The sequence below is a fragment of the Tachysurus fulvidraco genome, chromosome 15 (assembly GCF_022655615.1).
Source record: "Tachysurus fulvidraco isolate hzauxx_2018 chromosome 15, HZAU_PFXX_2.0, whole genome shotgun sequence".
NCBI lineage: Eukaryota > Metazoa > Chordata > Actinopteri > Siluriformes > Bagridae > Tachysurus > Tachysurus fulvidraco.
Window position 1 is genome coordinate 272274 of NC_062532.1, and position 14983 is coordinate 287256.

The following is a 14983-nucleotide window of genomic DNA, read 5'->3' on the forward strand; positions in this document are numbered from 1 at the left end:
AAAAGAGAGTCTGAAGTTCCACTGTATTCTCATAATTTTCAGACTGAATCATTGTAATCATAATATTAATGTGGAAATAAATAAATAAAAATACCAAATACAATGTGCTAATCGTTTCCAATGTTTATTGTTCATTGCTGTTTATTATTTACTGCTGTTTGTGACTTGTTGTGTACCTGTGGCTACCTGTGTATGTGCACCCTGCTGTGATAGGTATGGCCACGCCCCCTTTATGACACGTCATAATTACAGTTTATTTACAAAGCAATCTTGAATTCCCAGCCATATATACAGTAATTTTCCCCCCAGTCAAGGTGCGTGCATCACTGGCCACGTGACCTGTGACGTGCCTCCTCGAATCCTGCTAAAAAAATCCAGGAGGGAGCGCGCGAGCCGCTGCAGCTGCGCGAGGACGCGGATCCACGGAAAGTTTTCAGTTCTGTTGAAGCTTTTTATTTTTCTTTCTTTTCGGCCAATAAACACCGTTTTCACGATGTCTGGAGACGCTAAAGGCACGCAGGAGGTAATAAGAACGGCTTTTGAACGTGTTTTAGCGGATAGACAGGACGTAAGTGAGTTATAACCTGATGCTGGTTTTTTTTTTTTACCTCAGAAAGTTGAACAAGATGCTAACAAGAGTGAGTCAATACTCGGGTCAAAGTTCACTTTTACTGTAGATAACGTATGATTTGTAGTGGTGTCGAGATTAGCTACAACTTACCTCAGCTTCTCCTGTGAGTTTAGCTGTTTTCTCTAATGTTGCCTAGATACCTAACTACAACTTTCATTCATTCAACCTATAATGTATAATTATGTGATAATATATATATTATACAAAAACAGAGACTTTATTATTCTCACTGTGTCGCTTAACGCGTGCTTATAAAGTTGCTGGAAGTCGCCAGTGACGTCACAAGTCGAATCTGCATGTTAGTTTGTGTCGTCAAGATAATTTGCATATCACAACACGTGGCATGAAAGACTTTTATTTATTTATTTATTTATTTATTTATTTATTTATTTATTCATTCATTCATTCATTCATTCAATTATTTTTTCTGAAGAGGAACGGGATGGGTAATGATTAAAACATTACAGAAAGAAGATGCCTGGACTCGGGTCATGGCACCAGGGTCTGTATGTATTTACAAGAGACCCCTCAACTCTTGCAAGAACACCGATGAAACACAGTTGTTGTAGATCACATCTTAATAATAAGGATGTGTAGTTGTTTGAACAGTGATTTGTAAAAATTTGTCCAGCTAAAATATTTATTCTGGTTTATTTCAATTAGAGTTTACTACAATCTGTCATTAAATGAGCCTCAGCGTTGTGTCTCTCGACAGTTTTCTGAGTGCTGCCCTAATGAATCACTGCTCAATCTCGTATTTGCACAACACCTTGTATTTGCCATGTACACAAGCTGATGTGTGTCTTTTTCTCATACCTTTAAAAGATAAAGTTGTGGTTTTTAAGTGAATGAAATCTAGTATATATGGCAGGAGCTCACCAGTTAAATTTGGTTCTGTATCTGAAGTACTCTTAGTTTAGGTTCACTTTTAATAGGCTTGGCTTTGGATCAAGGGTCAAAGGTTAAAGTTAAACCCCCAAAGTTAAAGTTAAAAGCTGTGCTATAAAGCCAGTGGTTTTCGCTTTGACTTTATTTTCTTTTAAGAACTCATTGAAAGCCCCTCAGGAATCAGTGTGTTTTAATGAGTTAATGTTCAGCTCATCATCGGCTCTGCGCTGGTAATAGTTCTCAGCATGTCTTCCTTTTCTTCGTCGTCGACAGTGATGTAAAACGGCTTGTAACTCTCACTTGGTGGAATGTTTCCTCAACCCTCTCCCTCTCCTCCGCCTTCTTGTCTTTTTGGATGTCTGTCTGCGCTTATTCATTGGTTTAAACGTTCTCGCTGGAGCCAGAAAATGTGTGTGAGTTGAGGTTTCTCTCTCTCTCTCTCTCTCTCGCTCTCTCTATCCGTCTCTTTGCGTGACTCATGTGGGTGTTGGGCTGAAATAGTTTGGTGTAGTTTTACATTCCTTATATAGCCCGTGTAGTGGGGACGAGACGTAAAGCCTCACCCCCGACACAAGGCCGAAGAGTCGGAGGGTCGCACTCGTTTCCAGAAACCAGCCTTCCTCTTACTTTTCCTGGCTTTCCAGTGGCTGATTCGGCCCTTTTTGTGAGGTACGTTCATGCTGCCGGGTCAGACAGGCGGCGGAGTGCAGTGGATAGGATGAAGGGGCAGAGAAGCGTCTCCTTTTTATTATTCAGTCTCTCTAGACAGCAAGTGCCATGCTGGACTCTCAGGAATCCTGGTGTTCTCTCTTATAGCCTGTAGAACTTTTGTCTTGATCGGTTCGTTTCATAGTGGACTTTTCTGAAACTTGGCTTCTTTTTAAATTTGTATAGTTGGTGCTTTTCATGTCACCAAAATTCGATTACTTTAAAAGCTTGTAAGCATTATATTCACATACAGAATGTTGAATTGGACCTAACGTGTGGAAAGTTCTTGTTGTTTTTTTTTTGGGCTAAACTTTTATGCATCAACAAATACCTTGTAACCTTTAAATAATGTGCTTAATATTAAAAATAGCTCATGCTAAGGATCTGTGGAGTTTGATTTATGCTTCAGGTTAAAGACACTTCCAGAATCTTTGATGACATCATAAAATGTCAGGTTTGTAGTTCTGCACAGTCTCGCAGTTCTGTTACAAAGCCTTCCAAAGTGTAACGACATCTGTAGCTTTTATGACGCGCTCAAAATAAGCTGGCCCACTTCCCAAAGCGAGCATATCACTGCTTTAAATAACGAAGAAAAACTTTAGAACACGTTAATGACAGTTCTACAAATTCCGTGCAGACATGTTAAGTGTTCATAATACAATGCATGTTGAATAAAGTGGTACTGTATGTTTGGGTGGAGAATAAAAAGGTTATCAAAGCGATCAGCATTTTTTTTCTGTCTGGGTTTTTGTATTTTTTTTCTTCTTCTGGTTGATGTTTGGTGAATAAGTGCATGATGGTTCATCCTTCAGTTCTGGTTTGATTTGATATTTGAACCTGATTCTGTTCTGTAACCAAATCCTGACAGCTATTTTCTCTGTCAGATTCATTCTTGAAACGTGATGCAACAAACGGGTGACATCACGAGTAGCCAATTAAAGATGTAGACAGACAGACAGACAGTGATCTAGTGATGGTCTAGATTAAGATTAGACAGCTCATGCTGTCTATGGGGAAACTGACTGCTGAAGTTGTAGGAAATATTTTAAAATTGCAGAAACTTTTGGTTTGTCTATCGTGATTTACCAAAAAACAAAACAAGAAAACCCATTTATCACTAGCAGACTTTTTAAGGCATCGGATCCTCTGTGTTTTGCTTGCACTCCCTTTTTTTTTTTTTTGGTCTTTATTGCAATGCGATGAAAGAAGGCTATCCTCTATCTCACTCTACTCATCCATTCTCTCTCTCTCTCTCTCTCTCTCTCTCTCTCTCTCTCTCTCTCACCCCACATAGGCCATGAACGTTTACAGCGTGACGCTCAGCGGGCCGGCGCCGTGGGGTTTCCGACTCCAGGGAGGGAAGGATTTCAGCATGCCTCTCACAGTGTCCAGGGTGAGTTTAATCCTTCTAGCCCCCACCCCTGACACCGAACTGTATGACTCCCAAATACTAATCCGTGGAATTTTTTGCTCTGAAGACGTCATTGCCAGGAAGGCTGGAAAACACACACTCAGCACTTTTTCCCGCAAAAAATTCCACTCCCTCTTCTTCTCTTTATCACCCGGTAAATTAACTTTCTTTGGACGTGACCAAAAAGTATAAGTAGGAACGTGTTTGTGTTCAGCTTAAGCTTAATTGTTCTCACATTTTATCACGATAGTAGATATCTTTGAGTGTCGCTAAGGCTGAGAGCTTCCTCTTAAATGAACAGCTGATAGGAAGTGACTTTAAATGAACAAAGTGGAATGCAAATTGCACTGATATGAAGGTTAAATATGAATATTATATATAAAAAAGTACATAAGATCTAAGAAGTTAAAATATGTAAATCACAAAATAAGGAATCAGATATAAAGAACGTTGTCTTAAAAGAACTTCTGAAAAACTTCCAATTGCCTCTTGAAGCAGGGTAGTAGGCCTCTTCTGGTTTAGGCCACGCCCACCTTACATTGTGATACAGATACAGACATGAATATTTGGAGAGCTAAACAAACAGTGGAATTCTGTTACGTGAGTATTGGCCGATGACTGAGTGTTTATTTACCGGTGAAATAAAAGCTTGATAAGGACATGTTGTCTGGCATCACAATGGCTGCATGACTCGCTGATGTATTCCTTAAAATGTCCAAACAGGCAGAAGGATGGACATTCCTTCCTAAATCGCCCCTGAAACTGCTTGTGCTAATAGAAATGGATGTCTGAATGCAGTACTGTGGCTTTGAGGCACTTTGTTCCTGCTGAACAGCAATCACAAAAAGCATCAAACAAATCCTCAAAAGGAAATGCAACAAGAGAAATAACGAGAACCGTATGCTTCCAGCCCGGCGAGGGCCGTTACAACACTCGCATTCCTTCTCAAACATGTCACTGCTTGATATCAAACCCATAAAAGAAGGCTCGGAGCAGCTCTTTCTCTCTCTCACACCTCACATGGATATGCTGAAGGTTTGTTTGGTTTCTCATCCTTTGCTAAAGGTCAACAAGTCTCGGCTTATTGCTGCCGCCGAAGCTCCAAATTGAACATGACACACTTTCCGTCTCTTATTAACGCGGCATTAGGAACTGAGTCCTCTCGGCAGAAGTTCAGCTCTCGTAGAAAGTCATTGCATGTGTCTTTTGGTTGGAGTTAAAAAGAAGAATCCTGTGCTTGTGATTTTTACCAGTATAAGTAGTTTTGTTGTGGGGAAAAAAGATCTCAAAGTTTTTAAAAATCAAGCCACACAATTAAGAACGTTTGGTGGCATTAATTACACAAAATGCATCCAAAATCCAAGAGGGACTTTGTCTTTGACTTGATCTCTTGTTAGGTGCGAACGCTGTTTTCCAGCCAGGGTGCCGGTCCAAAGATATCTGATCCTCAGTCCTCATGAAACCAGCAGTCTTCACCTTAGCACAGCCCTCATCAGTGCTGGTAGCTATTCATATTTGCAACGTCAAATAAGGAGATTGGTTCAACTTCCTGTTTTAACACAAAGGCAGTTCCTGGTTTGCTGGTGCATCGCGATGTCCAAAAAGCAAACCTGCCCACACACATTGGTCATGGAAGGAATTCTTTGACGTGAACCCAAAACTGTGATTCTATGCCACCTTTCCACCAGAAAGAACCAGGTGCTGGTTCGAAGTTGGTTTCACTGGCGAGCCTTCTAAGAACCGGTTTGCATTTCCATGGGCTAGAGAGCCATCACATAGCAAAGTCTTATGTCACTGTATACGACGTCATACTGCAACGTTAGCACAGCAGCGGCAAACACAACATCAACAATGTTAATGCTCATGGCTCATGGTTAAACCTACATTGGCATCCAAACGTGGCGAATACTAATTTAAAATGATTTTAAAATGTCGCTGACGACGCTCTCTTTTTGGTCTTGTTGGTCACAGTAACCCCGTCCCACCCGCAGCCCCTGACGCAAGCGGTTCTTAAGTCTAGACCAGTTCAAGCACTGGGACCACATGTGAAAACGACCTTCTTGAAAGATAGATAGACACTGTGAGGAAGCCAACGATGGCTTCAGTGTTGGCATGCGTTGCCGTAGTGTGAGTAATGCAGTGCATGGATCTTGTAAAAAAGCTTTCGGAGCTCAGTAGCTGAAATTTTTCGCTTGTTCTAACAAGTCTTTTGTTTTCTGTAACTCCTTCTTGAATCCATGTTATGCTCAAACTTCATTGGAAAGCATCATTGTTTCTGGGGAAAACTTTGATAACCTCTTTGACTCTTGCTGCCAATCGCAACGCAATCTTAAGTCAGTCGTGTGTTTTCTTGTTCCTCTTCATCCTCTCATTTATTATTGAGTTTATGAGCCTCTACTTTTACAAGCTTGACTCGACTGTTTTGCTGACCAGTCAGGAGTGAAGGTTGAGCTCAGTGAATGGAAGCCACCCCTTTGTCTGCTTGCCTTTTTAATTTTCGAGAGCCTCACGGGTTCGAGTGACAGCCAGACGTTCAGTTGGTAACGTTGCCAGGTGTTGAGCAATGACTCGAGCGTGTCTGTACGTGCTCAATCACTCTCTTACCATCTCATGTCTGGTCTCTGGGACTGTCACACGTTTCATCAATTGTCTCTCTCAAATATGTAAAAGAATTCTGTAATATCCCAACTTTGATGGTTAGGGGTAGGCGCGAGGTCGGCCATGATGCAGTGTCCCTGGAGCAGTGGTAGTTTAGGGCCTTGCTCAAGGGCCAAATAGTGGCAGGTTGGCAGTGCTGGGGCTTGAACCCAATTGTCCAATCAACAACTCTGAGCCTTAACCACTTGAGCCATCACTTCTACACAGGAAGGAGAAACAAATTTGTGCTTTAATATTTTGGCATAAACTATAAACAATTCAGAAATTGCTGTTCTAGACGAATCTATTATGTATTTATTTATTTTCCAAAAATGTCAGATAATCCTGAAGTCTTTTGGGAGCAAAACACACACACGCACACACACACACACCAACCATATCGTGGTACCTGCCACTCCCCTGTCAGCAGAGCATACCTGCAGATTAGAAGAGTGATGCAGGACTGACTCACTACACCTCTTCTGTCTTCACCTCCTGAGTGACACTTTAATGAGCTAGTGCAGGAACACGAGGCACTCATGTTCGAGCTGATGTCAGTCTGATGTTGACTGTTCACACAGGTGTGATTCATCCAGAACAGACTTAGTGCCGTGTTTCTGTGCACTGCTGTAGCCTTGTGATGTGGTGATGTGATGTGTCTACGTTACAGGTCTACTTTCCCATCCCTTTTCTTCTGAGAAAAGCTCTTCTGTATGTGGGCTGTCCGTCTGCAGGAATGTTCCTGACTAGCATGTTAGAAATTTCCAGCATTCCATACATTTTTAGCACCACTCACTTGCCCCAATCCTGACAGCACACACTGGCCTCTTGTGTCTTCCCCCTCGGTCATCACCGAGCCTCAGCCTGTCGCTTTTTTCCCTATCATGGAGCGAGGCAAGAAGAGATTGTACATACACGCCTTTTTTAAAAAAAAATGTTTACGCAACATTTCCAACAGATGTTTAACGTTAGGTTCTCCTCCCATGACGGATCATCTGTCTCGATCGCGTCAACCAGTTTTGTCTGAACATGAGCTGAGCTGCAATTATGATGTAACCGTTTCGCTATATTCTCGCACGTCTCCCCCTTCCCTTCTCCCCCCAGGGTTTTATCCTCGATTATGTCTTTTTCGTCTTAACATTTGTTTCTTTTAGCGTCCCTGAGCCCGCATTACTCCTCGCGCTTAATGATCTGCGAGGGACATAAATTTGACAAGCGCTCAGCATGGAGTGCTTCCACTCATAAAATAAATAAATAAATGGGAAAAAAACAACTATCTTTTCTCGCTGATCTGATTCCCAGCTACATCAGGAAAGAAGCCTATTTTGTGGCTGGGTTGTTTTGAAGCAAGGCTTTGTAAGGGGCTGAGATCTGAGCTCTGTGAGGTAGGTATTTATGGATCTTGATGCAACAGTTCCTTCCAGCCCCCCAACCCCCCAAACCGAAAAAAGAAGTGGAAGAAATGAAAGTGAATTGTGACTAGATTGAAGGTAAAGCGGTGGTCTACAGCTGTTCACCCCGGTGTTCAATTTATCATGACGTATCAAAGGTGTGACTCTCCTCCCGTTCCCATGTTTGATTTCTTCGTGTGAAAGGACACACTTTTTGTCTGTACCGAAGGAGTTTATGGTGTCGTTTAAAAGGCCTGAGTTCAGCACTTCACTGCTGTCCTGCTTTGAGCGGAGGAACAGCTGCTCTGAACCTGAGCCCAGGACGCAGGTGCTTCTGTCCGTCATCACGGCCCTCAGAGCCTCATCGCTCTCCTCAGTGTCCTCCTTTATACAGTTCATTTACTCTGCTTTTCCAAATCTCAAGCACTCCTACTCACGCTTGGTCTTTTTCTTTCTATCTTTCCTCTTATATGTGAGTTGTCATTTTTCTGATACACGTTCACAGTATTTTTAAGCCAGATACTTTGTTTGCTAAATTCCTTTTACCTTTATGGGTAAAACACGACTCATTTGATTTCGGTAAACATAAACAGTGCAGGCGACTGTACACGAGCTAGAAAATAATTAATCAATAACCTAACCGACTGTTATGAAAATTACACGTGGGGTGGGTGTGATGTGGCACGACGTGCAAGATGAGTGCCGCTACTGCCTGAAAGTGCATAATCATTGTAAGGCACAGACTGGAGTGTGTTATTCCACTTATACCACAGAAACTTGCCAAAGATTGAGATTAAATTCGAACTTCCTCACATTAACAGTTCATAGTTAGATTTAATGTTGAGAGAGATCTGTGACGCAAGTTGGTTAGTTGCCAAGAAACCAGAGAGGAGTTTATCCTGAAGACTTTGCTGAACTGTTAAAGTGCTTAGACTTCATCCACAAAAATGAAATAAAAATCTCTCTCTTTTTTTGTGTGTGTGTGAAAGTGACGTGACATACGGCTAAGTACGGTGACCCATACTCAGAATTCGTTCTCTGCATTTGACCCATCCAAAGTGCACACACACAGCAGTGAACACGCACACCGTGAACACACACCCGGAGCAGTGGGCAGCCATTTATGCTGCGGCACCCGGGGAGCAGTTGGGGGGTTCGGTGCCTTGCTTAAGGCCACCTCAGTCGAACCCACAACCTTAGGATTACGAGTCAGACTCTCTAACCATTAGGCCCCAATTTTTAAGTAATTCGTCGCAGTCGGGCGGAAACCTCGTATGTCCAAATTTTGTCAATTTCAATATTTTTTCATATATAGATGCTATTGGCCAGTCCCCACGTGATTCTGTTATTTTTACAAGTTATTAACCAATCTAAAGTCTTTGAAAATAGCTTGATCGCAAACCTAATTAAACCCATTGGACACTTAAACTGTCCACCTCTTCTTCACTCTGCGGGAGAGCTTCGCGGCATATCCTCAAGATTAAGAGTCGCAACGAATCAACACGTCTTCTGAGGTAAATGTCTTCAAAATACTGGGCTCAAAGGAACCCCCGCTAGTTCTGGTGCTTGTCTGAGGACAGGAATTTAGTGCAAGACAATCCACTGCAACACAGACTAAACCCTGTGCATTGCAGATAAGGCATTTATTTAATTTCCTGATAAATAATGGAGATACGAGGATTCCGCCCGACAGCGACTGATTTATTATTATTATTAGGCTTCGATGGAGTGGTACAATTTAGATAATTATGTTACTATTATATATTTACTAGCCTAAATTACTTTGAATTCTTGCTGTTACATGGAAATAAGGGCCAAAAATTAGATCTGACCAATCAGATCCTAGCATTTAATTCACTGGTTCCATGCTTGAGCACTCATTTCTAGGATCTACTGAGGGAACGGCAAACTGCTGTCGTGTAAGAGGATTAAAACACTTCAGAATGTGCTGTTCTGGGTGGGAACAATGTCTTCATGTCTGGTGCTTCACACCCTTCATCGGTTGTTGATTATTTTCCTATAACAGCATGCAGCACTTTTTTGCTTGTTTAGACAACTCCATGCACAGAATACAGGAGACTAAATGGGTGCTGGTAAAAGTAATATGTTTAAGTCCAGACCTAGGGCTGAGATGATTGTGGACTCGTGTGATTGTAAAACTCTGGGTGGAGTGTCTAGGATTTGGGACAGGAAATAGCCGAATGGTGCAACAGAGCCCTCGTGAACCATGTGCGTTACAGATGTCGAAGGCTTTTGCTGTTTCACGCTGAGGTGAAGGTCGTGTCGAGGTTTTGCAGGGCGCTCATGCAAACGCACGTTGCCTGATAAAACCACATCGCCTGTGACAATAGAAGCACTCCTTAGGGACTGAACGTCGTATTCATCAAAACAACTAGGTGTGAGTCAATGCCTTGGAGTTTAGTTTCACAGTAAATCACTACAGAGATTGTTCTGCTCAACCGTACAATAATAGTACAACTTCACAAACTAGGCTACAATAGACACACACGTTTCCATGGATTAACTGTTAAAAAGACGGCACACGATTACACTAAGTTATGAATCACACTTGTAGCACGCACAGTTTAAACTACGGCGAACACATGTAGAAATTAGATACACGGTATAGGTAATTGCAAAAAGAAACTAGGTTGATGAACCATGTTGTTCCCTTCAAAACAACATGGGGACTCACGGTTTGACCAGAATCTTATACCCCGGGAACGTCCAAGTCAACCGCGTCATAGAGAACTCGACTCCATATGGAAACTTGTAAATGCTTTCAAATACCTGCTGGCTCTCGCTCTAGTTCCAGTTTTGCTGAAGTAACATCTCCAACCTGTTCACCTCTAGAATGACATTTGTGGAACTCTGTGGGACTTGTGGACATCAGTGTCCAGCATCCATCCACTTATTTACAGTCTGTTTCCTGTACGTGACACGCCGTGAAAGTCTCTGTGCTGCCGTTGACCCGGCTTTATTCCTGCCTAGTCAGCCATCATAAAATCTACTCGTTCTTTTTTTAGTCATCGGGGTGCAATTATGAACCGGTGATGAGCCGTGAATCATCTAGGGTTTTTGGCAAAACGCAAGAAAACACAGCAAGGGACAACTTTAGGGACCATTCAAATAACTTTTTAGACATCTCATCAGACACTCATTAATTACAGGTTTACTGTAGCTGTTTTTTTCGCCAATTGTTGGTTGGATACGTAGTCCCAGAACGCAGATGGAGAGTGTAGTTAAAATAGAAGGAAGTGAGGGACCTGGACAGACTGAAGGATTATAGTGCTGCTGCATTGCTCTCTTTAGGTAGAGAAGAACATTTACGGGTTAAATCCCACTGGCCGTAGGACGGCATATGGCATTGCGGGATGCCGGAGACAGTCGATCATCTCGGATGCAGTTGAAAGTCCAGTGTTAAATTAAAAGATTTGTAAGATGATCCTCTTGAAGATGAGTGTTGGTTGAGTTCTGCAGCAGGACTGATTTTCCAATCATGTAATCACGCGCAAGTGTTCTCTGACTCGAGACGACACCGTAATGACAGCCGTGACAGATGGCGGCCTTCGGCGGAATCGCTCGGTTTTAGTTTTATTTAAACCCTGTAATTGCACATTGTAGAGTTCTCCGTAGAATCCCGCGCACCACATAGATGCGAACATGCAGCGTTTACATGTATGATGTCTGATTCATGCTTTAACATATTAGGAAAAAAAAACATGGTCATCAACTCGATTATCTTGTTCAACAGCCGGTTTCTCGGTTGAGCCGGTTTTGGCAAAGCGGAAGCGAACTCGTCAGACGGATGGTAAGACAGTGAATAGAAAAACCTAAGATCTATAAAGTATACAAACCTTTGTTCTTTAGAAGAATTGTTAATTTATTGGCTAAAGTAAAACGGGTTGTTGATGTGACTCATGCTAATTTTCTCTTTCTTTCTCGTGTGTGTGTGTGTAGCTGACTCCCGGAGGAAAGGCAGCTCAGGCAGGAGTCGGAGTGGGAGACAGCGTGGTGTCTATTGAAGACTCCAACGCTGAGGAGATGACACATGTTGAGGCACAAAACAAAATCAGAGCAGCAGTGGACTCCCTCACTCTGACACTCAACAGGTACAGACACACACACTCACCCAGACACACACACAATTCTCACCTGAATTACACACTCAAACTCTTAGCAGTACTCCAGCTGAAGCGACACTCGTCACTTGAGCAAACACTTCCGTGTTTCAAAACACAATTCTGGAGTTAAAACAAGGTTTTAATCCCCTTTGTGTCTTTGTGTTGTTTTTTTTTGTTTTTTTTTATATAAAGTCTTCCTAAGAAAAACAATTAATTACACGATTTGATCCGTGTGCCTTTCTTTTCTCTTTTGTTTTTACCACCAGGTTGAGTCCTTTTTTTAATACCTGTTTAAAAAAAAAAAAAAAAGATTGAACAACCGATTCATTCTGTGGTTTTTCCAGCCCAGATTTTCAGATAAAAAATGAGATGAAAAGCCTGATGTGGCTGATCGCACTGAGACACATCTACTTTTATATTACTGCACTGACCAGGCTTGGTACGATCTGAGGGTCTACACCAGATATCAGGGTCATATGAGGGAATTTTTCTGAAAGTTAAATTTAGAGTCTGGTGACCAGGAGAGCAAAGTTCTAATTGTGTGAAACCTGTTCTTTTAGCTTAAAGGCTTGAGTGATTACGGTATGAGTAATGGAAGCAGACAGGCTTACCCACGTAGTGTCTCTCTCTTACTCACTCACTCACTCTCTCGCACACACTCACACACACCCTCTGCTCTACATCCTCGAGAGCTCTGCTCTGTCATTAGGCTCCCGCTGTATCAACACACGCATGATGAAAAGCCTCGCTAACGGGCCAGACTGCGCTCTTCTCCTTTTTAGGTATGAGAGGAAAAATAGCCGTCTTCCGAATTACTCACTAAACCCAGTGCAGGATGGTGTAAGTGAGTCGAGGTAACTAAACAAGCGGTTTACTCGGTAGTGACCTGGCACACCCTTAACAATGTCACCACGTATTTTTTTTTGTTTGTTTTAAATCTTTTTTAAATAATATACGTGTGTATAATGTTTGTGCTACGTTTATATTCCCAAACTCGTTCAAATACGTTATCGTGTCCGTAGTCGCCTCTAAGTAATCAACGTAGGTGGAAAGAGTCTAAGAGCAGCACATCGCAGGGGGTTTGACTTTCAAACACGTACTACGAATTCATAATTTTACCTTTTTCAAAAATGTTTCATTTTAAATGAATTGTTTGAGAGAGGGCAGGGTGATTATGACGATATATTATCAATATTGTGTTATCACGACAATACGTCCACAACGGATGAGAAATCATGTGGAAATTTTTATTTATTTATTTATTTTTTGGAAATTTCCATACTTTTTAATTCAAATCGTAAAAACTTATTAACTCAGTTTGTTCCCAAAACCCCTGTGTATATATAATATCCATCATGGAGTATAGGGGGCATGGTGGCTTAGTGGTTAACACGTTCGCCTCACACCTCCAGGGTTGGGGGTTCGATTCCCGCCTCCGCCTTGTGTGTGTGGAGTTTGCATGTTCTCCCCGTGCCTCGGGGGTTTCCTCCGGGTACTCCGGTTTCCTCGACCGGTCCAAAGACATGCATGGTAGGTTGATTGGCATCTCTGGAAAATTGTCCGTAGTGTTTGAGTGTGTAAGTGAAGGAGTGTGTGTGTGTGCCCTGTGATGGGTTGGCACTCCGTCCAGGGTGTATCCTGCCTCGATGCCCGATGACGCCTGAGATAGGCACAGGCTCCCCGTGACCCGAGGTACTTCAGATAAGCGGTAGAAAATGAATGAATGAACGAATGAATCATGGAGTCTTATAAAATACCTTTTGATATTTTTGGTAGAAAAATGAATGGAATTTCTTCATTATGGATCGAATTGTTGTTCGCTCGTCATGCTCTCAACAGATTCTTAAAAATTTAAATTTCAGCTCAAGAACTCCTCGATGCTTTCATTAAGAGTCTGTTTAAAACCCATCGCGCAATCCTCGTCTCTGCTTGAAGATTGTTTATACTTGTCCGCTTTGCCCGCCCACTCAGTAAAACCAGAGTTTATTGGAGTCGTAACCCTGCACCCTGCGGTGTTCTGCTCTCATGTTGCAGCAGCGTGTCATCTGTTGTGGCCGGTCACGGGAAAGTTACCAAGTTCATTGACTGTGAGGATGTAATTGAAAGTGTGATTCAGTACTCGTCTGTGTGGTTACCTGAGAAGGGTTTCTTTAGTTAAAAAAAAAACAAAAAAAAAACTTCCTTTTCAGTTTGATTCAAACAAGCCTACTCTGTAAACTTGGGTGTTCCTGCACGTGTCTGTTTTGTCCGAGCTGTGATTCTTTTTAGATTTCTATACAGCGGAGTTCGTCTTTGTTCGGCTTCCTATGCTGATCTTAAGAGACCTCGTGAGTCTCTTAAAGGTGTCCTTTACAGTTAATTTACGTCTCGTATCAACATCATGTGACGGATAAGCGGCATCTCGAATAACGTCTAACACACTATACACCGTGTACTCTATTGTCTATGCGTCATGGACTAGTAGCGTAACCTCCATGACTCATACACCATGTACTCTATTGTCTATGCGTCATGGACTAGTAGCGTAACCTTCATGACTGACCGTGTTGACGTCTGAACAGACAGTGCGATTTTATTTAACACTTTCTAATCCTGCTATAAATGACTCTATAGAAAGAGGAAGCGAGGTCATTCAGACTTTAGAGCTACAGGTACATTTCTACTTTCTTGCTAACTCTACTTACTACGTGACTTAGCAAAATTAATAGTGACCTCGTTAACACCTATTTAACAAGTGCAAATTTCCAGCATGACCGTGAACGACTTAATTTTGTAAACACTTTGAGAGTGATTTATTATATGAGGGGGGGACACGGTGACTTAGTGGTTAGCACGTTCGCCTCACACCTCCAGGGTTGGGGGTTCGATTCCCGCCACCGCCTTGTGTGTGTGGAGTTTGCATGTTCTCCCCGTGCCTCGGGGGTTTCCTCCAGGTACTCCGGTTTCCTCCCCCGGTCTAAAGACATGCATGGTAGGTTGATTTGGCATCTCTGGAAAATTCGGATAAGCGGTAGAAAATGAATGAATGAACGATTTATTATATGAGTGAAATGTTAAATGAGTAAAATCACAAAGTATGTAGTTAGGAGTTATGCCAGAATTTGGAAGAAAGACTCCTTTGCGTCCAGTATTAAGTCAAACGTTACTAATTCAATAACGGAATCGTTTAATGATGAAGTGTCTCGGGAAAGCA

At 42.2% G+C, this 14983-nt stretch overlaps 1 protein-coding gene across 9 annotated transcripts in view; it reads left to right on the plus strand.

The window, feature by feature from the left end:
* Window positions 1–347: 347 nt before the first annotated feature.
* Window positions 348–14983, plus strand: part of pdlim7 (PDZ and LIM domain 7) — a 33845-nt gene continuing 19209 nt past the window's right edge. For 2 of the 9 annotated variants that reach the window (XM_047800464.1, XM_047800465.1), the window contains exons 1-3: window positions 2208–2681; window positions 3522–3620; window positions 11627–11778. In XM_047800464.1, the coding sequence (XP_047656420.1) occupies window positions 2628–2681; window positions 3522–3620; window positions 11627–11778 (305 nt within the window). In that variant the 5' untranslated portion in view covers window positions 2208–2627. The other 7 variants (XM_047800463.1, XM_047800467.1, XM_047800462.1 and 4 more) reach the window with 5 other exon arrangements.